The sequence below is a fragment of the Eublepharis macularius genome, chromosome 15 (assembly GCF_028583425.1).
Source record: "Eublepharis macularius isolate TG4126 chromosome 15, MPM_Emac_v1.0, whole genome shotgun sequence".
NCBI lineage: Eukaryota > Metazoa > Chordata > Lepidosauria > Squamata > Eublepharidae > Eublepharis > Eublepharis macularius.
This window is the reverse complement of record NC_072804.1, coordinates 28,886,798-28,910,667: the sequence shown is the minus strand read 5'-3', so window position 1 is coordinate 28,910,667 and position 23,870 is coordinate 28,886,798. Positions and strand designations below refer to the sequence as shown.

General features: G+C 44.3%; 2 protein-coding genes across 3 annotated transcripts in view; both read right to left on the bottom strand.

Moving 5' to 3' along the window:
• Positions 1–23,870, bottom strand: part of PIGV (phosphatidylinositol glycan anchor biosynthesis class V) — a 315,344-nt gene that overhangs the window by 36,084 nt on the left and 255,390 nt on the right. The gene's annotated exons all lie outside the window — the stretch shown is intronic.
• The window catches only part of ARID1A (AT-rich interaction domain 1A), a 98,810-nt gene continuing 78,855 nt past the window's right edge, over positions 3,916–23,870 (bottom strand). The window contains exons 11-20 of one of the 2 annotated variants that reach the window (XM_054998994.1): positions 18,957–19,166; positions 17,979–18,183; positions 12,936–13,068; positions 12,645–12,817; positions 12,281–12,422; positions 11,714–11,854; positions 11,519–11,615; positions 8,957–9,830; positions 8,005–8,135; positions 3,916–6,920 (exon numbers count right to left, since the gene is read on the bottom strand). In XM_054998994.1, the coding sequence (XP_054854969.1) occupies positions 5,199–6,920; positions 8,005–8,135; positions 8,957–9,830; positions 11,519–11,615; positions 11,714–11,854; positions 12,281–12,422; positions 12,645–12,817; positions 12,936–13,068; positions 17,979–18,183; positions 18,957–19,166 (3,828 nt within the window). In that variant the 3' untranslated portion in view covers positions 3,916–5,198. The remainder of the gene's footprint in view (positions 6,921–8,004; positions 8,136–8,956; positions 9,831–11,518; positions 11,616–11,713; positions 11,855–12,280; positions 12,423–12,644; positions 12,818–12,935; positions 13,069–17,978; positions 18,184–18,956; positions 19,167–23,870) is intronic. The other variant, XM_054998995.1, reaches the window with a different exon arrangement.

Genomic DNA, 23,870 nt, shown 5'->3' with positions numbered 1-23,870 from the left:
AGGGGGGAATGTGCACATATTTTATCTGGGATTTTTGAAGCAGGATTGTCCTGTGTTATAAAATTATCTGATATCAGAAGAATAGCATCATGATAAAAAGGACTCCTCTTTGCTGAGAAATGTATTCAGTTCCTTACTATCTTTCTCCTTAAAACATACGCAAAGCTTTGTAAGGGTCAAGCACCCACACCACACCAACATGCTAGTCCAAAAAAGCCCTGCATCAGCTTTGATGGAATCCGAACCTTAGCTGTTAACAAGCCTGATGTCACAATGACATGTGAAATGTCTTACATGCACATGGTGGGCAGTGTGCTCCACAAGCTGAGCAAAGCATTGCTGTACCCAGGGCTCATTTTGAGGGGGAATGCACAGGAACACAGTTCCAGTAGTTCTCCAAAGAGGTCACATCTCAGGTGATTTTCGGCCATTTGGGGCCCATTTTGGCCTAGATTGGGCCTAAAATGACCAGGATTTGGCCCCAAACAGCCAGAATTGGTCTCCAAACTGGCAGCATCGGGCCTCTGACGAGTGATCGATCACTCTTCCGCTCTGCAGCAGCCCAATTCTGACCATTCGAGGACCCTTTTTGGACATTTTCTGCCCTTTTTGCCATTTTGGGCCCAATTTCAGCCCTGAATGGCCAGGATTGGGTCCAAAACAGCCAGCACAGTTGATGTCAAGGGGTGTGGCATATGCAAAACAATTATGCTAATGACACACTTCTGGTGATGGCAAGGAGCATGGCAATTGCTAATGAGTTATGCTAACGAGTTCCTGCAGCTCTTTTTCTATGAAATGACCCCTGGCTGTACCAAAAGGGCAACATGCTTTGCTGACCCCACCATTTATTCGAGTTATGACTTGTAACATTCATCCCTCAATCCCTCATTTGCCCAATGAGTTCATTGGGTTATCTTTCATCCTATTTTAGGAGTTTGAGGAATTGTCCCATCTTTATGCTTTGATGTTCAGGCATGTACTTCAGTCATATATTTGTATCACATTTCTTTCTGCAAAAGCCTGCTTTAAATTTAACATGAGAAGAATGTACCTGTGACATTGCATGAGCCAGGCACCTCCTTTAAACAGGGACCCCAAAGTAGCATGCTGGAGATTCTGAGCTAGCATGCCAACATGGAACATGTAGTGGTACTGCACATAAAGCCAGCATGGTATAGTGCTTAGGATCTGGGAGACACAAGTTTGAATCCCCAGACTATCATGGACTCTGGCTGGGTGCCTTGGGCCAGTCTCTCAGCTTAGCCTACCTCACACACTTAATGCTGTGAGGATAAAATGAAGGTGGACAGGCCAATGTTGTAGCCCCCCAATTAGGAAGAAAAGCAAGGTATAAGTATCTAAACATAGCAGCCCCACTTAAATGGGATGCTGGTTGTATATGACACACAGGTTAAGGTTTTACTTACTAATTACACATTTAACTCGGGCCTCAGTCAATTTTCTCAAGTCGGCCAGTGATTACATAGTACCCAAATGGACCCTTTTCCAAAGGTTCACTTCTCATTGTGTTCAGTGTTCTTACTCAACCATAAAACATTTTAACTATCCTGAGAGAATGAGAACCTCTTTCAGATCCAAGCCTCGGCAGATCATGCTGTTCGCACTCAAAAAGTCCCAGGCATTCTTGGCATCTCTATTTAAAAAAAACAAACAGGAAGTAGGCACCGGGGAAACAGCATTGGGAGAACTGCTGCCTGTCGGAGTAGGCCATGCTGAACCCAATATTCTGTCTTAGTTATAAAGTACCTTCATGGGCTGAAGCTTCATACACAGTCCTTTGGCTCTCACAGGCTGTAACAGTCAATCGACAGTGTTTTTTATACACACTGGAGAAAAACCAAGCAAGAGCAAACCACTAAGAAACCAGTTCACAAACAACAAAATAAACGCTTCCCTTCGTTCAAAGCAGCAACTTGGAAAGCCCATCTTAGCCCAGTCTCATCAGAACTTGGAAGCAAAGCAGGGTTGGCCCTGGTTAGTACTTGGATGGTAGACCACCAAGAAAGGCAAAGGCAAACCACCTCTGCTTATCTTTTGCCTGGAACGCCCTGTGGATGAGGTTGCCACAAGAGTAGTAATACAAACCTATGTCTCCCAGATCCTAATCCAGCACTCTAATCACTACCCCACATGGGCAAGATTTGGGTTCAAAGTCCCTACTCTACTGTGAAACACACTGGAAGCCTTTACACTAGTCGCTTTTTCTTAGCCCAACCTGTTTCACAGGGCTACTGGAAGAAGGGCTGATGAAATTTAGTGAGACTCCTTGAAAACGGGTTTTTTAAAAAAAACGTAAAAAATTGACCATAATTTGCCCATTTCCTGTTGCGTAAGTTCTGCAGTGCTACAAGCTCAATGAAGCCCACACACAACTGAAAAACATGCTGTTCATTTCACGTATCAGTTCATATTTTTAACGCAAGGCTTGATCACTGTAATTGAGTAAATATTACTTGTCAAATAAACAGAAAAAGTAGTTTCATATTAGGGAAAGAAGGGTCCCCCCACTACCACCAGTGTTTTTGTTAAATTGTTATTGTTATTTCTCAAGACTAGTTCACATGTACATGATCTCTCTCTTCACTCGATGACTTGCATTTGAAGGTACGATACCAATCAGAAATGCTGGTCATAGAATATATTTTGCCAGATGAATCAGAAGCCTGCTATTAGGTAGCTTTCAAAGAATGGAGAGAATATCCAAGATGCAGCCATTTTTAGCTGCAGCTGAGGTGTGTATCATTAAGTTTTAGAAGCAGCAAACGATTCCAGATGTTCATTATTGACACTCTAGGATTTGACAATAATGGCGAGGGGGCAGGGACTAACGATTGTTAGATTTAAGGAAAACCAGAATTCAGATAAGACACTTCAGAGGAAGTGGGATCCTTTTATGGTGAGATTTTGGACAGATATATGGATATGGAAACGCAGTGACAGACGTAGAAGGAATTTTCGGCTCGTTATAAATATGAGAGTTGAGAATATAGTATTCAACATATGTTAATTCTTGTTTGTTGTGTTGTAATTATTAACCACTCTTAATTAAAAGAGGGAAAACACACTGAGATAAAGCAATAAACATTTTATCTCTGGCAGTGGCTCTTTCACACATGCAAAACACCGCAATGCTCCCATCACTGAAAGAAAAGACATGTGCCTCGAGCCTTTTAGAAATATTTCTGTCAAGCTGATAGTCTTGCCAGGAGAATATTGATTTGGATTTTTTTAAAGCTGTCCCTATTTATCAATTCGTAAGGCTCCTCTACTCTCAACTTTTGCCAGATAAGTACCATTCACTTAAAGTAACATTTGAGGGGAACAAAGTGTTTTTACTGTACTCCTTGTTGACAGCAACTTAAAGTAGGTAATTGCAATTTCCCTACTTGGACAAAGAAACTGACTTCATTTTATTGAACGGGTGATCTGGAGAAGGCCTAAAGAATATATAATACCAGCTTCCTGTGCTAAGGTAAGACTCTGAACACCTCAAATACATTTAATATGGACAAGCTTAAGCTTAACACCTTTCTAAAAATCTGAAGGTTTTTATGAATGGGTCTAATATAGACTAACAACCACGCCAGATATTGTATTCATCCTACAGGATTCGGGGAGGGGGAGAGACATGTAAAACATGGCAAGATTAAAGCTTTTCCAAAACCAAGATAAATATTTTTCTACTTTTCAAAATAATTCTTTGCTGATTGAAAAAAAAATGCGTTACCTGCTTTAAAATAGAGTACTCTCTTCCTTCAAAGTCAATTGTACTGCTCATTCCCAAGTTTCATTATGTGATGCAGCCGGCAGTAGCAGGAACTTGACAGGCAACAGCAACGGCCACTGGTGAGTAGGCTGTGCCCCTTCACAATGAAAACCCTCACAAACATCTTACCAAGATTTAATGTACATTTATTCTTAACACGTGGAACATATAGTATAAAGATTTCATACTGAATAAATGATATTCATTAAGCCAAAAAAAGGAAAAAAGGGAGGAATTTACATCAAGTTTTTTTTAGCTACATCGTCTGAAATACAAATATGCAGAATTCATCACTGAAAAAATCTCAATTGTGTTTCTTCATCAGGAACTTCAACTGAACCTAGAACTTTTTCACACCTCGATTAGAAAGAAAAAAAAACAAAAAAACCCCAGGAAAAAATAAAACTGTAAGTTGATTGGCTGCAGAGACAGCAATGACTTTATACACAGAGACCTGTACAGCATCCTCCAAAGAGAGAAAGAGAAAGAAAGAGAGAGAGAGGTCTGGCAAGAGATTAAATAATTGGTGTCTCGTTTCCGCAGGTCATCAACTCGTTTTTTAACTCGTCATACTATAAAGGGGAGGGGGTGCAGGAAGAAGGGGAACAGAACTGCAAGGAGTCTGAGGGCATGTGCAATGTACAACGTCATATATATATACACACGTGGCAGCGATTCGGCTGCAGCTAAAGGTTAAAACCAGTTCTAAAGAGGTGATCTCAGGGTTATTCATACAATCAAGGAGGAAGAGAGAAAAAGAGGTCAGGGTGTTGTAGGTTCACACATGATACTTTGGGGGAAAAGCCTTTTTTTTCTCCTCAACAATTAAACTAAAAACATTTTTAAAAACTACAGCTTGCTGCTGATCCAGCTTTTTTTCTTCAATGTGAGACATTATTACAGTATGTTTACAGTTTAAGGTGTACAGTACATGAAGTTCTACACTCTACTGCACAGGCCTCCATTTGGACAAGGTCTGTTTAACTGGTAGCTTCTTGGTTCCTGCAAGATTGTGAATGTACAACAATAAACCACACAAGAGTTCAGCAGTCACTTTTTTGTCCTTCAGAGTTTACCATTAAAAACAGTTATGAAAGTAGCGCCTGTCGATGCGATAAACAGGACAAAGTTGGTTTTTTTCCCCAAACTCACTGTAAACGACAGTAACTTTGGTTAAAATAAAAAAGTTTTTTTTAAATGTAGGCAGAGCTTTGTCTCCTTGAACAGGGGCTTAGGACAGATCTGAAGGGGAGGGGGGACATCTTTTCCCCAAGGTAGAAGCAGGACAGCGCAGGGCAGACAGTGGATTCTGAGGTGGTTTTGCATAAATAAAGGGGCAACAATCAGTTTTCTAAAGTCCTCCACTCACACACACGCACACAGGGGGGTAATAGGCATCCCACGGCTGTCATGACTGGCCAATTAAAAACAGTACGTCACAAATAACTTGCGAGACCAATGAGTTCATCAAGGGTGACACAGAGATGTCCAAGAGCCGTGACTCATATAATGTGAACTCTGAGTGGTTCTCGTCCACTTTGGCCAGGGCGAGCAGCGCCCGGGCTGCCCGGCGCATCATGTCCACACTCGTTGGCTCAAAGGGAGGGTTTTGCATGTGCATCAAACTGGCTTGGCTCTGCTGGAACTGAGTGGCTGCCAGGCTGTCCTCCAAAAAGCCTAACAAGTTGCCAATGCTGCCCTTCTGCACAGCAATGGCTCTAGCTGCCAAGCTGTCGCCCTGCGCCAAGTTGGCCAGTAGTACCACAGCCATCTCCCGGCAAACCGGGTTCTTTCTGTCACTGAGGAAACGCACCATGGTGCTGTAGAGTTTTTCCAAGCGACTGAAGGGTGGCGTTGCAAGGATCAAATCCACATTGTTGTCCTGAATGCTGAGTTTGCTGAGAGTTTCCAAAACCAGTCTCTGAGGCGAAAGGACAGCATTAGGACCCAGGGTTGGAAAAGGATCTTGAGCTTCTGCAGAAGGACACACAGCCCAGTGGAGGAGTCCATCCAGGATAGGCAAACAGATGCTCTCCGGGTACGGCGAGAGGTCCAGCTGCCCGGAGATGTTGGCCAGCGTGACCAAGGTGTTCTCGCGCAGTATCTCCAAGCAGTCCCACCACCACTCCACTTTGTTGCAGCTCACTCCTTGGTCCTGCTCCTCTTCCTTCTCGTAGGTCAGTGGGGCCTGCTTGCGTTCTGGATGCTTATGGTGCAGAAGAATCAGCTTCCCGAGGATCAGCAGCAGACCAGGGTGTTTGGACATCTCAAAGTCATTACCTGGCACAAACGATAAACTCCTGATGATGTTAGACACGCAGATGCAACGTTTAGACAGTGAGTCCTGCCAGTCTAGAAGCGTACACAAAGGGGTCTCATCCTTACTGTGAGGCTCATCCTCCAAGATTTTTATGTTTCGGTGGCTCTGAGCAGGACTAATGCCAAATGGGAATTTACTGCTCTCCTTTGTCACCTCCACGTTCCTGACTTCCTCCTCCTCTGCCAACGCACCTGGCCGTGCTGAAAGCATGTCATCCATAGTCGCTGTTATCCTTTTTTCCGGAGGCCCTTCAGACAGAACGGACCCTCCTTCCCGGGCACCTGTGTTGCTCTCCACTACAGAACGTTTTCGCAAAACAGAGTTGCAGGAAGCTCGTTTGTGAGTCAGCAGCAGCTCCATTTTGCTCTCAAAGTGGGTCTGAATGTGTTCAGTGGTGTCTCCCCCACCAATTCGCCAGTGCAGCAGCCCACTCTCAAACTCTTGCACCCGGCCAAGTTTGTCTGAATAATCTACCACAAATGGGTCGTTCTTCTGCACTATCTTGACTGGAAGCTTGTCAAACTTACTGACCAGTTTCTCCTCGTTGTTCTCTAGAGGTGCTGTGGCTTTATTTGTAAAGGCAGCCTCCTCCTCCCCTTCCTCTTCTTCCTCTTCCTCCTCACAGTTTGGGCTCTGTGGCTCCTCTTTCTCCCCCTCTTCAGGAGATGGACTTGAAGATTTGCAGAACCTTTCAGGATCCAATAATGTTCTTTGCCCTGGATCTCCCACCTCATATTCTTTCAGGATTCCAAAGATTTCAATCAGGCAACGCCGGAAATATTCCACCAGTAGCTCCAACAAGCCTGGCAGCTACAAGGTTTGGGAGGGGAAAAAACAGAGAGCAGGTAAGAGAGCAAAATAGCTCAATACAGGCATGTGTACACAAGTCTGGGTGGGCAGAGGTAGTAAGTGGCAAAGTTTCTAAAAAGGATTATTACATCACTATTAACTTCTTAGAAAACTACCTGTACATATTATTTATAAAGGCATTGTTATCAGAGGATTGGTTAATACATTTTACCATCTTCAAGATAAAAATCCAGTGCTTTTTATTCTGTAAGCACATGCAACCCTAAGGCATACAAATATTCCTCATTTGATGCAACTCTCATCACATTATTAGCCAGTGTGAGAAAGGCTCCACAACAGAGCACATTCCTGCCATCTCCCCTAAAAGGAACATCTGCCTGTATGTACTGGACTTATTAATGGTTGCAGGAACAGGACTGAGTTAGAGGGACTGACGTTCCCACTTAGTAGCTTCATAAGTGTTAAACAGAAGACAACCCAGATTCAAGACAGTTTAATAAAGGTCCTCTTGTCAAATAGCAGTTTAAATGAAATAAAAGTATTTAGAAACAAAGGAAGCAGTTCAGCATTCTGAGCTTCCCCTTTCTGCCTCCTCCTAGGTAATACGTAAGAAATTGCAGACAATCTACTATGGAAAACTGTTGCACAGATAGTACAGTTGTGAATACAAATTACCTCAATTTTTCACAAACAATATATACATGCTGAACGGAAAGCCCTAGATGTCATGGGGCCAGGGCTATATTACATTTATGAAAAAAATCTGTTCCCAAAAAGCTGACTTCTATGACAAATTTTGCTCACTTTGCCTAATTCTGGTGATGCAGAGGGGTAAAGAGCCAGGAAGGTAATTCAAATCATCCAGCTTGAATCCTGTTAACCCTGTCCCTGTATCTTCTCATGGAATAAAGATCAGAAGCTAACTCTCTTCCCAACAGCCTCATGGCACTGAATTCTATACTGTGCTGAACATATGCAGGTCCCAGACAAAAGAGCATTCTTCTGTACCTTCATGCTACTGCCTATAGCTTCCCAAGCCCTTTTTTCTGCTTCTGAATCCTGTTCCCGGAAGGTGTATACCCACCTGGCTGAGATTGAAGGTCATGATGCTGTTGTCATCATAAAGCAAGATGTTGATGGTATCTAAGGCCCACGTGCTTTCAGCCAATAACCCGGACTTCAGAGACATCATCACCCGCCAAGCTTCAGGAGTTCCTGCCGCAAACACAAAACACATTCAATTCCCGTCAGCTCTCCAAACAAGAACAGAACTAGGCTCTCAATTCTTCTTTTCCAATTCAAAAGGAAGCAGGAATCAGTCAGCAAGCCGAAGAGGACTGTGCATGCTAGCTGTAATCCCTGCCTACAAGAAAATCCCCACTGTGCTCTCATTTGGTCCTCTGGCTTTTCTGTAAGAGAAATTCCCTGCAGACTATTTTTTATATTTATTTAGAAAATAAATATAAACCTGGGGAACCTGGCTGAAGGTGGCTTACAAAATAAAGCCGAAAAAACATATGCTATTAAAAATTATTAATAAAATCCAGAATTATAAAACATAAAAACACAGACTATTGAGTAGCTTTTCAGACTAAAAGCACGTTACAAAATGGTGCTAAAAGATCAACCCCCATAATTAAAAGCCAGGGTGAACAGAAACATTTTGGCCTGGCACCTGAATGATAACAATGCAGGCACCAGGCAAGCAGTATTCCATAAACAAGGTGCCGCTACTGAAAAAGTCTTGTCTCTGGTTGCCACCTGCCTCACTCCCGAAGGCATGGTCAGCAGGGCTTGAAAGGCAAATCTTAACGGGCAAGGGCGGACAATGTGGAAGGAGGTGGTCCTTCAAGTACTGAATCATACCCAGCACATGCAAACACCCCCAGAATAGTACCAGGTAACTGTAAATACTTCCAAACTGTCAAAATTTGTTTGTGAGCCCGTTCACCTTGGTACAATGTTTAAGTGAGAAACCAAGAGGATGAAATCACCCTACTAGTAACACACAAGAAAAGCCAGAGCTTGAAAATTACCAATATCTTTTGTGGTCAGACGCCGCCTTTGTTTCAGCACAGGTTGCGTAGCTTCCACAGACCCAGGTGGGAATGTGATGTCCCGTCGTATCATCGGAGGTTGTACGGCTGCTGGTGTGATATGCGAAGCAGGGACTGGAGGCCCTGCCTTCTGCATTTTCATCCCCGAGTGCAGAAATGGAGATTTACTTGGAGAGGTGCGGTTTTCTACCGGCCTGGGAAGAGGGGCTGGACTAGATACCTGAGGAATGTGATTCTGCATGCTAGGCGGGGTCTGGTAGTTTGGCTGCGGCGGCCTTGTCATGGGGGGCACAGGGGCAGAGGGTCCATATGGAGGCTGTCGGTTCCCAGAAGAAGGCCACGGTCCCTCGTGATTCACCCTCTGATCAGGGTGTAGCATTTCATCCGTTCGATTCACACTGTGATACGCAGGCCCTTGTGGTGCAGAGCCCGTACTCTGTCGGTTGGGATAGCTGTAGCCCATCTCATTACGCCCTTGCCACATGGTGCCCTGCTGAGGACCCTCTGGAGTGGACTGGATGGGACCACCCATCATTTGAGGTGGCATATTCTGCTGCGTGCTGGAGCCCGGGGGAGCAGAAACCCTATCTCGGCCAAACTGGAATGGGAACTGGTTCTGTGGTCCAGCAGCAGGTCGGCGGTCAGTGGCGGAGTATGAACTTCCATACTGGTTAAACATTTCCTGCTGCGGGGAAGGCTGAGCAGTTTGCTGCTGGCTTGGTTGTTGGGTTTGCGCCGGAGGCAGCTGCTGCTGGGCTTGGCCCTGACCTGTGCTATATGATACACCATACATCTCCCCTTCATGTCTTTTGGCTGGGGGGCCATAGTTACCATCCATTGGCCGTTTGTAGTTCTGGAAGAGGGAAAAAAAAGAGGCAGCTATTTGCAATCAGCTCTCTCCTCAGGATAAAGGCAGGCAGGAATCGATTTTACAAAGCAAACAAAACTCCAGCAATTTCCTCTCATCCTCTACAGACGGTTTCGGCACAGGTTCTCCCTTTGAACCAAAAAATGATCAGCTGCACTTTCACCAATATATGACCCCCTAGCCAAGCTGGAAGAGGTTTCCAGGAGAACACCCTGAAGAAAACGAACCTTAGTTTGCACTACCACCTTCAAGACTATTTCAAATTTCAAAGCTCTTTAGAGATGGACGTGGTTTCCCTCACATACCAAGAGGATGAACATGCAAACAGTCTTAGGATTCAGAAATGGGAGCCGGATCCAAGTTTTGGGGATTAAGCCATCGTGCAGTGAATTCTGCTTGTGCTCAGAGGCCTTGCCCACCAGAGTTTGCTATGATCACCTCAGTAATGGGAAACTATGAGCACAATCAGGTCACAATCACGAATTAGGTCACAATCACGAAACTCCTGTCACAGACTGCTGAAACTTGCCTACTGAGCACTAACATCATTTGTGGCAAAACATTCTTTGGCAAGCCATGATGGCAGAATTAGGTCACAGGCAAGAAAAGGTCCCTCTTGCTAACAGCAAGGTTTGCTGTTGTAACCTTTCATCCTTCAAATATCCAGTTATATTGTATTCTTAACACAGAGACTGGGTAACAAAAATAGTGGGTTTTTGGCTATACATCAAGTTTTGCAACATGCTAACATCCAAATGATGTGTTAACTATATTTTATCCCTTTCATAGCAAAGGTAAAAAATGGAATACCACCAAGAAAGGGAAAGTGAACTTTGTGATGGTTGCCTATAGGAAGTCACTCTCAAACTGTGGGTCAGGACACAAAAGTGGGTCGTGACGCCTGAAGGAAGGAGGCATAAAAGCGCCAGATGGCTGGACGTAGCTTTGCGGGGCTTAGTGGAAGTTTTCCTCTGCAAAATGTATTGTTTGGCCATTCTGCATAACTTATTTCTCAGTAATGCTACAAATACTAAGCATTAAAAAATAAAAATATAAACTTGTTCAGTATTAACTGATGCTAAATTCCACAGCTTTATGTTGGGGAAAAGGAAAGCAGTGTCAGGTTACTTTGTAAGTGGGTCCTGAAAACTGCAGTAAGCTTAGAAGTGTTCCTGCTTAAAATGCCTGAGATCCACTGCACTAAGAGATATGGTAACAGGACTGTCTGTACAAAGCAGTACTTTGCTTGTTTTGTGTGTGTGTGTGGGGGGGGGGGGGGACTGTAACCTACACAAATATCACCGAACAGTTTTAACTTTTCTCAGCTACATTCATCTCTGCAAATATTTTAGAACATTAACTTCCTCCTCAAACAACAGGAAAACCCTTCTCTAGCAAGAATGCATTTTGTTCCTCCTGCAAAATACACAGCATGAGACAAGCCAGTCAAAGCCTGATTAAGCCTACCTACAGTTCCTTGGGTCTGGAATACTCGTGGAAAGGTTCTGAAAGATTCAGGTACGAACTGGTAGATACCCAAACCCTCCCCTACCACACCAACAAAATCCTCAAACCACACCATCTGCTAGATGGAGCCATTCCCCCCCAAACCCTTCCCCAGCCTTCTGGGATTTCTCATCGTAATCTCTACTTTAAAACCTTTCAAAACTCACCTGCTGTTGCGGTTGATAGAGGGTGGTTTGTTGGCTAGGAAAGGGGCTGCCAGAGGATGTACCTTGAGTGGAAAATTGATTGCCATAGGAATCATGTCTGCGGAAAGATCAAGCTATTACTTTGCTGCTCAGACGCAGAGAATACCATAACATGCATCAGTGAGAGGGGGGACTGTTGACCAAGTTGGCTCTTACCGCTGCTGTTGCTGCTGCTGCTGCTGCTGCTGAGGATAGCGGCTGGGAGAGTACATCCCCGAATCAGGAGTGGAAGGCATGATGGTGGGCTGGGGCGTTCCACTTCCTAAGTTGGCTTCAGGTCCCATTCCTGCTTCAGATCTACAGAAGAAGGCACATACTTAGAGCTGACAGCTTGAAATGAACACCATACCAGCTAGAAAGTGCTTTTTCTCTGCAGTTCCATGTACAACTTAGCATCTTGTACAGATTTTTGAGTTTCTTCAAGAGTTTTAAGACCCATTTTCTAGTCCTCACTGTTCTGACAAATCTATGTGCAGTTTCGACATGATTCCTGAATCCAAGGGGTAGAGGCCAGATTCCACCCCTTCTATCACAGCCTCCAGTCATATTCCCCAAACACAATCCTTACAGTCGTCAATTTACTCAGACCTCAGACAAATCATCCTGACATCACTCTGCTCCTCCAATTCCAATACACACAAATCACGCACAAATTGACGTTTCAGAATTAAGCTGGCACCTTAAGTAACTTTATGCATAAACAAGTGTGAGATCAGGACTCACCTCACTCTGTCATATGGGCTATAAGGATAATGCTGCCTCTGCCCCATAGCCATGTTACTCATCCCTGGGCCTGTAGCACGATTATAAGGATCGCCCATACCAGTGTTGGGACCCTGCCCTGAGGACATAAAGGGATCACTTCCTGGAAGCAGAGAAAGAAAAGAAGTTAGCATAGAAAACCCATGTTATCTCAACAGGCAGAAGATGTTCTCACTTAGCTTCTGGAGGAGACAAATAAATAAGGTGGCCACACTGTTTTATCACAAGCAATTCAAAATGGCCATTTCCAAAGCCGCTTTTATGGGGTCAGAGGACTCAGTGAGCATTAATGGCTGTCGGCTAAAAGTACAAAAACTATCTTCACCTTTTCTCATACTGCCATACGGATCCTTATTTGGCTCATAGGACATGCGGCCCATCATGTCGGAAGTATTCATGCTGGGCTGGTACCCTGGATTTGGAGTCATGGAGTTCCTCTTTTGGAAAGTGGGGTCACTGCCATCGGGAAAGGCATCCTGAAGACCTACCGAGTTACTCCTGATTCAAAAAAGGGTGGAACTAGTTTAGCCAAAATGACACACATCAGTGTGGTCGCTAACAGACCCATTCATGAGGCCACTGCTAGACACAGTAGCAGAAATGGGATGTGTCATACCTGATGCCTGGCAAAGGGGGCATCTGACTGTGTGGCGTTGATGCTGGAGTCGGGGGCTTCAGGTCTCCTCCTTCTGCCATAGAGCTACTGGTGGACTGAGGTGTCTGTGGACCCTGCATGGAGCCTGAACCCGCTGAAAGGAGATGAGAGGCATCAGCAACTCCACAGTAGGCAGAAGATCTTATGTAAAAACCTGGAGGACCTCAACAGTGCAAGCTCAGATATGAAGAATAAGCCCCACCTCAATTCTACCATTCTCTACGGGGAGTGTATTGAAGGCTGGGGACATCTTAGGGCTAACAAGATGTTTTCAGTCTGACTGAATGATCTTTGTGCTCCACGCTACCCATCCTGTATTTGACCACAGACATTCTGAAAGGTCACTGAAAAGACACCATGGTAGGCACAAACTGATGTGCCAGAGAAAGAAGCAACACACTGAGATTGTGCTCCACTGTGGTCCATCCTCTAGGCAACGTAAGGAAGGGCAACTGGATAGAAGAGTTTCAGGTGGGTAGTCACATTAGTCTGTAGTAGCAGAACAAAAATTAAGCCCTGCTAGAGCCCTCCAACAAAAGACCAACAAAAATTCCCAGGGGATAAATTTTTGAGAGTCAAAGCTCACTTTATCCAGTACCCGACAGAGTTTCTGACATAATGAGCTTTGGCACATGTAAGCTTACACCCTGGAAAATTTTGCTGGTTTTTAAGAATTGAATTTTGGGGAAAGGTAACTGTTTGGCATCTCTCAAAAACACAGCAGATGCCATCCTTACTGGAGCCTTTCCACTTCTCCAGAGACAAACTCCCCCCAATACAGGGACAAGTGGCTCTTCGGACATGAGGCCTTTGAGAATCCTCTGCTGAAAATTACGAGAGGCCAAACGGGAGCCGGCGGTTCCTGCTGGCCTTGGTGCCATCTCTCAGGTTTGCACACACCCTCCAAGCCGCAAGAAAGAGCCAAGCTCTTAATTAAGGTTTCCATTAGTTACCATTTTCAGCACCCGATCTCCCTCGCCTCAGCCTTGCAAGTTGATGAGTCATTTCAGCTATTCATTAAAATCCTCTAGAGGTCACCTACAGGTCATGTTTGTTTATGCCCCACCTTCCTGGCACCCTCTCCCTGGGCTCTGCTGCTCCCTCCCAGTCTGGGGACATCTCCGCAGAAGGAAGGGCAGAGGCAAGCCCAGCAGGGCGCTTCATTCATAACCCCTCCCCCATACCCTTTCCCCCATTCATTAGCCTTTCAGCTCCATTCCGTTCCCCTGGGAATCCAGCAAGCCAAAGTCTCTGCTGCATTCTAATACACTGACATCAGCAGGAAGAGGTTTCGAGACATTCCCTGCCGGCGCTGCCATTTGTTGTGTGTCCCCACCCCCTGCCGGCCCTCCTCACTCACAAATTTACAAACTGCTGGAGGGGTGCCAATTCCATACAGTGTGAATTCAAGCCGAACTGGCTGCACTTCCCAGGGCACATGTTGCCATTCATTTATAACCACAAGTGAGAAAAAAAATGAAAGAAGGAAAGGGGGGAGGAGAGGAAGCTCGCAAACCCACAAGCTTATGTAGTAGCACTATAAAGGAAGGCAAGCAGGCAGAGTCACCCCTTTGCAAGTTGAGATCTTATGCAACACATACACAAGGCAGACTTTCCTATGAGCCACCTATTTCCTTCAGAATGCACCTCAAGCCTAATACATGCATCTCACCCCTTGAAAACTATGCTCTGCACATAGGTCAAAGGGAGGGAATTGGCTTTCAAACAATCTAGAAGCTCCCATGTGAGCTCTGCCCACATACATGTGGGGACTCCACAGAACCTAAAAAGAGCAGCCCTCTCTACCCAAGGGAAGAAAGGAACTTTGACTCTTGAAAGCTTATAACCCGAAAAGCGTGTTGGTCTCTAAAGTGCCACTGGCATCAAATCCTGCTGTTCATCTCTACCCAGATATACTAGCCTTTCAACAGGAGCTATGTCAACCTAAAGCTGAACAGAACATTAAAAAACGAAAAACGCCTGCAACTATAGCAGCAAGAGGTAGTTATGGAGCCTTCTGGCAGTGATGGTGGTATGGAGCCTGAAGCTGGCAGCCAAACTACTCCTGGGAGAGAAATACCCACCTGGTATTACCATTAGCTAGTTTGTAAAGTGGGAACGGGAGAGACCTCACACATCCTGATCCTCCACACAGCATGCTACTTCACCTCTTCACAGCAAATTTTACTACCCGGGAGGGAGAGCAGCACAGCGTGAGGGGTCAAATGGTGCTGCTGCCCTATCTCTTAACTAAATTTACTCAGGATGTAAAACTGCAGCCACCGACTGAATCCAAAAGGGAGCTACAGAAAGCAAATGGATTACACAAGAGAAGGAGCAGAACAATGCATGACAGACCAAACACAGCCCCCTACTGTACCTCAAGCTCAAATCCCCACCACATCACCTCTGGATCATCAGGCACAAAGAAAACATCAGTGGCAAACTCTTTTGACCCCCCATCCAATGCATTCACTAATAATCGGTAAGCGACCATGTTCAGGCACAAACACAACAGGTTTTCAGCTGGGTGTCCAACTTTTGAAGCCTCTTCTAATACAGCATGGACAGTGAAATTCTGCTACCTGATGGATTGTTAGATGCCACCCTCCCATTTGACATGTGACCTGTGAACATTTTTCCTCATGCCAATTTTTCTGAACTGTGCTGTTGCCCAACACAGTATTAGCTTTTCCAATTAATGACTGTGCCTATTTGGACAGGACATTTGCTCCAATCTCTTTGAAAATCTGAAACCCAGAGTTAAGGCAGCTGGGTCAGTGGAAGAGAGACCGACTCCTCAAGAAGACATACAGAGATGCAAAAAACTGTGACTATCACAGGAGCTGGCTTCTTCATACGCAATAGCAATATTTCAAAAGGCTGAGAAAGTCTAGCAACAGAATGATTAATGAATGCTCTGGAACATAAAAACGAAAGGACAACTGCTGTAATAAAGCATTTTTCTTCTAATGGAAGTGCCAGTTTAGTGTTCAATCACAAAAAAAGTGGGGGTAGTTTCAGGTGTGTTGTGTGGGCCTGCAGTCAAAGAGCAAAATCCAGGTCCAATAGCCCCTTAAAGACCAATTAGGTTTCCAAGGTATGAGCTTTCTAAAGTCAAAGCATCCTTCAGCCACAAACACCAATTTGAAAATGGTACACACCTTAGAACTCTTCCAGTATCAAGACACCTAACATGGTGGAAGTTTACTTGTCCAATATGTAGGACCCTTTCTAGTCTCCTTCTAAGAAGCACAGTCCAAGTACTGCACATTCGGTACTTCTGGGGCAAGTCCACCAAACTAACTGCAACTAACTTTGCCTTCTTTGATAACTGACACAATCCCAGCCCACTAGAAAAGGCAGAGCTAAGCACATAAACAAGTACCAAGGAACACCCAATAAGTAGCCTTGTTGGGCAGAAAACAAGGTATGTGCTCATCTTGCTGAACAACACACTATGAAGAAGATACAGTACCACCCCTACCATATGCAGGGCACTTGCGATATCCGTCTCTGGACATGGTGACTGCATTCAGACATTGTGCTAAACCAAACTTTAGTTCAAAGTTGCCACAATTCACATAAACTGAGCTTGAGTCATAACCTTGTACCCTCTTCTCCATTCCTTACACACAGTACAACCCCATCCCCCTTGTCCGTGACATTTGAATGAAGGTATCTAGTTCAGGATTCTAAAGCAGGACTGAATTCTAACAGAAAAAGAATCCAAGGTTCTGAGAAGCCAACAACCTCCAGATCGCCCAGGCATTTGGGAATCATAGGCATCTGTTTTTGTACTCTGCGGAGGAAAAGCAATGGGAGCAGGCATACCGAAAGGAGCCATGCTGATGCTTGGTGCAGCAAACTGGAGTTTAACTATAGCTTACACTGATGGCTAAATACCATGCCTATAGAGGTAGAAACGAGCCCTGTTCTGTGTAATCTTGATCAGACACAATTTTGGTTCAAACAAAAGAGCCACAAAGGATTTGGTATAAATCAGCATTAATATTATAATAATCATTAAGTGTCACCAAAGGAACCCCGTGGCGCAGAGTGGTAAGGCACAGTACTGCAGCCCAAGCTCTGCTCACAACTTGAATTCGATCCTGGCAGAAGCCAGGTTCAGGTAGCCGGCTCAAGGGTGACTCAGCCTATCATCCTTCCAAGGTCGGTAAAATGAGTACCCAGTTTCCTGGGGGTAAAGTGTAGATGACTGAGGAAGGCAATGGCAAACCACTACGTAAAAAGTCTGCCAAGAAAACATCGGGATGCAACGCCCCCCCCCCATGACTCGGTGCTTACACAGGGGGACTACATTTACCTTTTACTTAAGTGTCACCAAGTCACAAACAATAGGGTGACCCCAGCAAGAGACTTTCAAGGCAAGAGATGAGCCTCCAATGGTTTGCCATTGCCTTCCTCTGTGTAGTAGTTCTGGTCTTCCCTGGGGGTTTCCCATCCAAATACCAGCCATTGCAAATCCTGCTTAGCTTCCAAGCTCTGGGCTAGTCTGAGATATCAGCATTAAAAGCCATCACAAAGCCTATTATTCTAGTCCAGTAAATGTTATATTCCTGGTCTTTTTAAAAAAAGTAGTCAATGTACAGACAGATGCCCAAAACTGATCATAGAAAGAAAAACCAGTAAAATATTTTTGCTGGTTTTAAGAGAGCCAAAGAAAAAGGCTACAGGCCACCTGCCCACCTGGAGTGCCTATATGCTAGCCTGGCACATTATTTTTTCTGAAAGTGCTACTTAATGTGGAGCAGGCAGTGGCTGCCTCCATTTCTCATCTATTATTTTGCAGAACACAAAAAGGCATTATATAGGGATGCTTACAATTACTGAAGCTCGTATAGTATCTTACTGCATGACAGAAATACAGGGTCTTGTTGACAAGCCGTGATCTATTCAATGGACTGTATGGTCTATTAGACACTGACATAACATAGGGCAGGTTGACTCCACACCAGGGTTCTGAAGTCAAATGCTACTCACCTGGAGACGGAGGCTGTATTTTGGGCTGTGACTTCTTTGAATCAGTTGCAAAGATGTCTGGAGGAGGATCTTCACCTCGCTCAATCTTACACTCAAAGGCATAGAGACACTGGATGTACTGCTTCTTCAGAGAGCTGGCTGCACTGCTAGAGGTGCCCACATTCAAATTGGTAGCTAACTCACGCCATTTCTTGTTTTTGTTAACCTGCACAAAGCCAGAAAGACCAGCTTTTAAATCCAAGTTACTTCTCCCTTTACCAAAAAGTGCTACAGGCAAAGATGGCCACAAGCAAAGACAGCTTTAAAAGGGGATTAGACAGATTCATGGAGGATAGGTATATCAGTGGCTACCAGCCATGATGACTAAAGGGAACCTTCATAGTTCAGAGGCAGTAAACCTCTGAATTCCAGGACCAGAAGGCAACTGTGGGGGAAAGGCTCAGGTCCTATGCCGTTTGCAGTGGCCCACCAGGGTAACTGGTGGGCCACTGTGCGAGATAGGATGCTGGACTAGCTGGGCCGCTTGTCCGATCCAGCAGGGCTCTTATGTTTTTATGCTACAAGGAAAGCACTTCACAGCTAAGGTTTTGAGTAGAACAAGCTCTTAAGCATAAATTGATCAGGGATTTTCCTCCAACAAGGCAGTGGAAGAAAAACATTCAAGCAAGTATCAAGTAATGCAAGTCTGTGACAAGCAATATGCTTGAACAACAACATTAAAGAGTGGGTATGAAAAATAGTAATGCCCCCCAAACTGGACGAAGAGGTGTAAATAAAATGCACTGTGATAAACCACATTACAAACAGCAACAACCCTCTTCAACTCAGAACCTTTAAGATTATCGTTGTGCATACCAGGAATGTATGGACATGATACTGTGCATCAGATTCAAGTTCAGAATCTACATACAGTTGTGTATCATCTTAAGAGAGCCAAAGAAAAAGGCTACAGGCCATATGAACAGACATGTCCCTCACTTGAGTCAGGCCTCCAATATCCTTCACTGAGATGTAGAGCCGATACAGGTCTAGGGGTTTCCGGCCCACAGCTGGAAGATTGGTCATGCCCATTGCTTTCTCTTCCGTGAAGGACAAATAGCGATCTACCCACATCTTCCTCTCTGGCTCGCCACCCAGCTCATATAACTTAGTAATCTTCTCGTTTGTGGTAGTAGAGGAGCTGGACTTCTACAACAGAGGAAAAAGCATGCTAGAGAATCACACAGCAATTAAAGTGTTTCATACATAACCTCTGAATGGCCATGTTTCTGGGATTAGTTCAAAGGTGGAAATATGGGAAGATATTTTGACCTTTGTAAGAAATATCAATTATACAGTCATTACAAACAGGGTTCTGTTGTTCTCTCTCTCTCTCTCTCTCTCTCTCTCTCTCTCTCACTCACACACACACACACAAGTGTATAACCACCTTCTTTGGAAACAGATCTGAAATAAAAAGCTACCTTCAAAAATATGTTCAAGCTACTCAGTTTTCCAAATTGTCGAAAACTACAGAAGTGTGGTGTATCTGAAGAGGACCGAACCTTAAGTGCCATAACATTAAAAACACTGATCCAATGCTTAGGCAGGAAAAAAGGTTTGAATAATGGAATGTATGAAGATTCTAGATGTTTATGTTCCACCTCTGAGCAGAGAAGCAACAATGAGATGAGAGCAGTCTTCAATGAAGCCTCTCGTAATACAGTCCTAAACTTGTTTCTTGAATTCTTCACTGACTGTAAAATCCAAATCTATGTCATCTTTGTTTGCACTAATATAGAAAAAAAAAGACTTTACTTTTGTTTAGTAGAGAGATGTAAAAAGATGCAACAGTTCAGGCAAGAGACAGATCAAGAAATAGACCAGGGTCCTGAACAAGGAAGGAGAGATGTTGGGATCTGGTTAAAAAAATCATGGATGGAATGAAGGAGAATCAGCTACATAAAGGCTGTGGTATGTGGAAGACTTGAGGGTACAGAAGAGCCTCTTGACAACATAGGGGAAGAAGTTAGGCAGAAAGGTAAGCGCCAATTGTCACCACAATCAATGTGAGATGTGAGAGACCCATTAAGAAACTACCGCTAATCTGCACATACTCCGCTTCTCCTAAGGCAAGCTGGCTCATATAATTACACAACACTAGTACAAGACATATTGTTTGCCGCACTTTCAAGCTGCTTTGATTAAACCATCCCAGCTTTAAGGAACAGAACTGGCCCTTAATGGAGCAAGTTGAATTTTATTACTTTAAAACAAAAACAGAAGCTAGGAGATGTGAGCAGCACTTCATCAAACTGACTTGAAGACAGTATGCAGTTTTTGTTACAGTATGGCCTCTTGGCACAGTGCTGGCTTCCAAACCAGCTAGAGCAGGCGAATATTTAGGAGGCATTTCACCAAACGTGGGCTTTATTTGCTTCGAGGGTAACAGCAAATCACTGGGACTAACTTAGTCGCTAGGAAGCCCAGTAACCCCCCGCCCCTTCCCCACATGTTTACTCACTGCGTGAGGAGGAAGAGCAGGCATGAGAATGCTGGCCCCGTTCCATGCAACTGCCAAACAGTCTGCACAGGGCCTGCACCTATGTCCCTTAACTGTGGTCAGTGACACCAGTTTTGCAATACTGCTGATCATGGGGAGAGGGCATACACGTGGGCGCTTCCTTTGTGATTTTACCCCATGGGGACCACTCAGTGACCATGTGGAGCGTGGCCAGCACGTTCATGCCTGCTTTCCCTACCTGTATAGCGAGTGGGGGGCTCATCTATACTGGCCTTGACTCCTAGTCAGGTCCAATTCTTTAGTGACTTCCCACTTTTTTAAAGAAAATGTTGACTGTCCATAGTGATAATATCCCTCTTAGGTGCCTTAATTAATACCACAAGGGTTCATACTGCGGTATCTCCAACTAACGACTCAAACATTTGGTACACACACACACACACAAAAATTGTCCTTAAATTTCTTCTTTCTGACCACTTAAGACCATACTGCAGAAGAAAAACACTGCAACAAAATCACTCAGAGAGTTGTTTCCAAATAAAGCTTCTTCCTGAAGGGACAGGTCAATTAGATCCACGTTTGAGAGAATTCACTCTTCCTGATGGATTCTGTGGTTTGAGTAGACTCTCCGATGTAAGGGGAAATGTCCATTTTATTATGAAGTCATGTTCTTCTAGACAATAGTACAACTGCTTGGGTGCATACAAGGTGCAAGGCTCCCCCTCCCCCAGTCTCTTTCCATTTTCTCACAATTCTCTGGCATGTGGAGGTGCAGTAGTTTTTGGGCAGAAGGCTTCAGACGTGTGAAGTAATTGAAGTTTAAGGCCGGTTTTGGTCTGAAGGGATCACACGTTCATAAGAGGGTTGAAAACCAATCCCTATCTAGCCTCGTAAAGAACTCAGGACATCAATGAAACTATCTTGCTTAGCTTCGCCAGTATCTTGCTACGAGGAAGTCTGAAGGACAGAGGGAAAAAAATCTTTGAAGAAGTACTCCCGTAACACAAAGCAGGAGGTACCTTACTGAGCAGAGCAGCAGAGTACCATTGTAGTGGTTCTATCTGAATTTCAGAGATAATACAAAATTTCATTATTGTTATTCAGTTCTACTTCTCCTACTCTGTTTTCACTTGAAACTCACAGTGGTAGCAGGAAAACACATGAACCCCACGGAGTTTTCTGACATTATGATTATATCCTGACTACTGACCTACTGGACCTTGTTGATTATATCTGATGTCAGATCCCTTAAGAATCAACTGGAATTTGTAAAAACTTCTAACATTTGATGTATTTGCTTTTGGTAGGATCAAGTATAAGAGATATCTTCTTTCAAGGAAAGAACAATCACTGAAAAAAAATACATCGCTTGCTTTAGAAGAACAAAAGTAGTCAGAATTTCTCAGCATGGGCTCTCACTTCAGATTATCTACATTTGCAATCGATGCAATTTTATTCTAGAAATCTTCTGTAAGAAAGTAAGGAATGGATCATGCATGCTTCACATGCAGGAAAATAAGTGAATCCCCAAATTGAAGCCAAAGGACAAGAAATTTTGTTGGCCAGGTGCAGCACACCATGCTGTGGTGCCCTCACGTCACATATGCATTCTGTGCAGCAAACTGTCCGAAGTCACATCCCTTTGGGCTGGCACAGGTGTACTCTTAACACTGCACATGGGCAATGGAAGCACATGCTCCCTCACCTTTCCACATCAAACTCTCTCATCCTAACTACCCCATGGCACAGAGTGGAAAGCTGCAGTACTGCAGCCCAAGCTCTGCTCATGACCTGAGTTCAATCCTGGCAGAAGCCGGGTTCAGGTAGCCGGCTCAAGGCTGACTCAGCCTATCATCCTTCCAAGGTCGGTAAAATGAGTACCCAGTTTCCTGGGGGTAAAGTGTAGATGACTGGGGAAGGCAATGGCAAACCACGCCAAAACAAAAGTCTGTCAAGAAAACGTCAGGATGCGACGTCCCCCATGGATCAGTAATGACTTGGTGCTTGCACAGGGGACTATCTTTACCTTTTAAGCATTATAAATATAGTGGCATCCACATCAAAACTACAGAGTTTAGGATAACCAGGGTTTCCACTTAATCAGGATAGGATATTATAGGAACTTGCCAATGTTTCACCTGCAAGGCCCGCCAACAAAACTACCAAAAAAAGATTTTTCTTTTAACGGTCAGAGATTTAAGAAAGAAGCGAACCCTGCAAGTGGGGTCCTTGCCACAGAGCAGGCAGGGCGTGAACGAGGGTCTGTCTCCAATCAAATCTGGAAGTCCTTGAATATAATTTTCATAAGCCACACCTGCAGAGCAAAGAGGAGGTGTACTTCTCTCAATGAAACCCTCCTCCACACAGAGCCAAAACACACGTTAAGAAATACCCAGGTTCAGCACGTGTTCTCTTACCTCAAGGTTTGCCGGGATCTGTAGGCATCCTGGAAGCTTAAAGTAGGCGTCCTGGAAGCTTAAAGATCTGTAGGCGTTCTGGAAGCTTAAAGTCCTGGAAGCTTAAAGGATCTGTAGGCGTCCTGGAAGCTTAAAGGCGTCCTGGAAGCTTAAAGCTTAAAATACAGGCGCCTGTATTTCCCTTCCCCTTTCTGCTGCTCTGTAAATGCTAAACTTTAAGCTTCCAGGACGCCTACAGATCCCGGCAAACCTTGAGGTAAGAGAACACGTGCTGAACCTAGGTATTTCTTAACGTGTGTTTTGGCTCACAGAGAAAGCTGAAATTCCAACGTCCTAAAAAATGGCACAAAGTTCTTTAGGGCTCCTAGTCTCTCGCCATGCCTCTAGCACTATTGTTTGTTACTCAGATCTGAAATGTGAGCAGTAGCTCCTATTATTAATTGCAGGCCCTTCTTTTTCTTCTCTCTTCTTCTAAAGAAGAAGACTTAAGTTGACTTCCATTACTGGAAAGTCATTCTTGCACACCACTGCAAAGTAGTCACACAAGTTAAGCAGATGTGTGATTTGCCTTCCTGTACACAAGAAATCTACGCTCAAAGCTTAAGATGCTTCACTGTTGCATGTATAAATTCAGTCGAGTTTGGTGGGAAAAAAACACAGATCAGAGTGAAAAGCTTTGGGCAGCACCACATGCCACAGAGACCGTGATTAATCAGAGGCAAATACCAAGCAAGATGTACAATGAAAGTATGCATGGTCTGAGTGTGATCCAGGCAGCCTGTGTGTCAAAGCATTCTATCCCATGCAAAAAAGTCTAACTATGCTCCAAAGTTCCTCAAATAAGCAACTCCATTTGGGTATTGTGCAAAATTGTTGGTATAACTCTTCACAAGGCAGTGGTATTTTCAGCATCAATGGTGGAAAGAGAGTGGAGAATAAGAAATACGAAAAAATACTCACTTTTAGCATAAC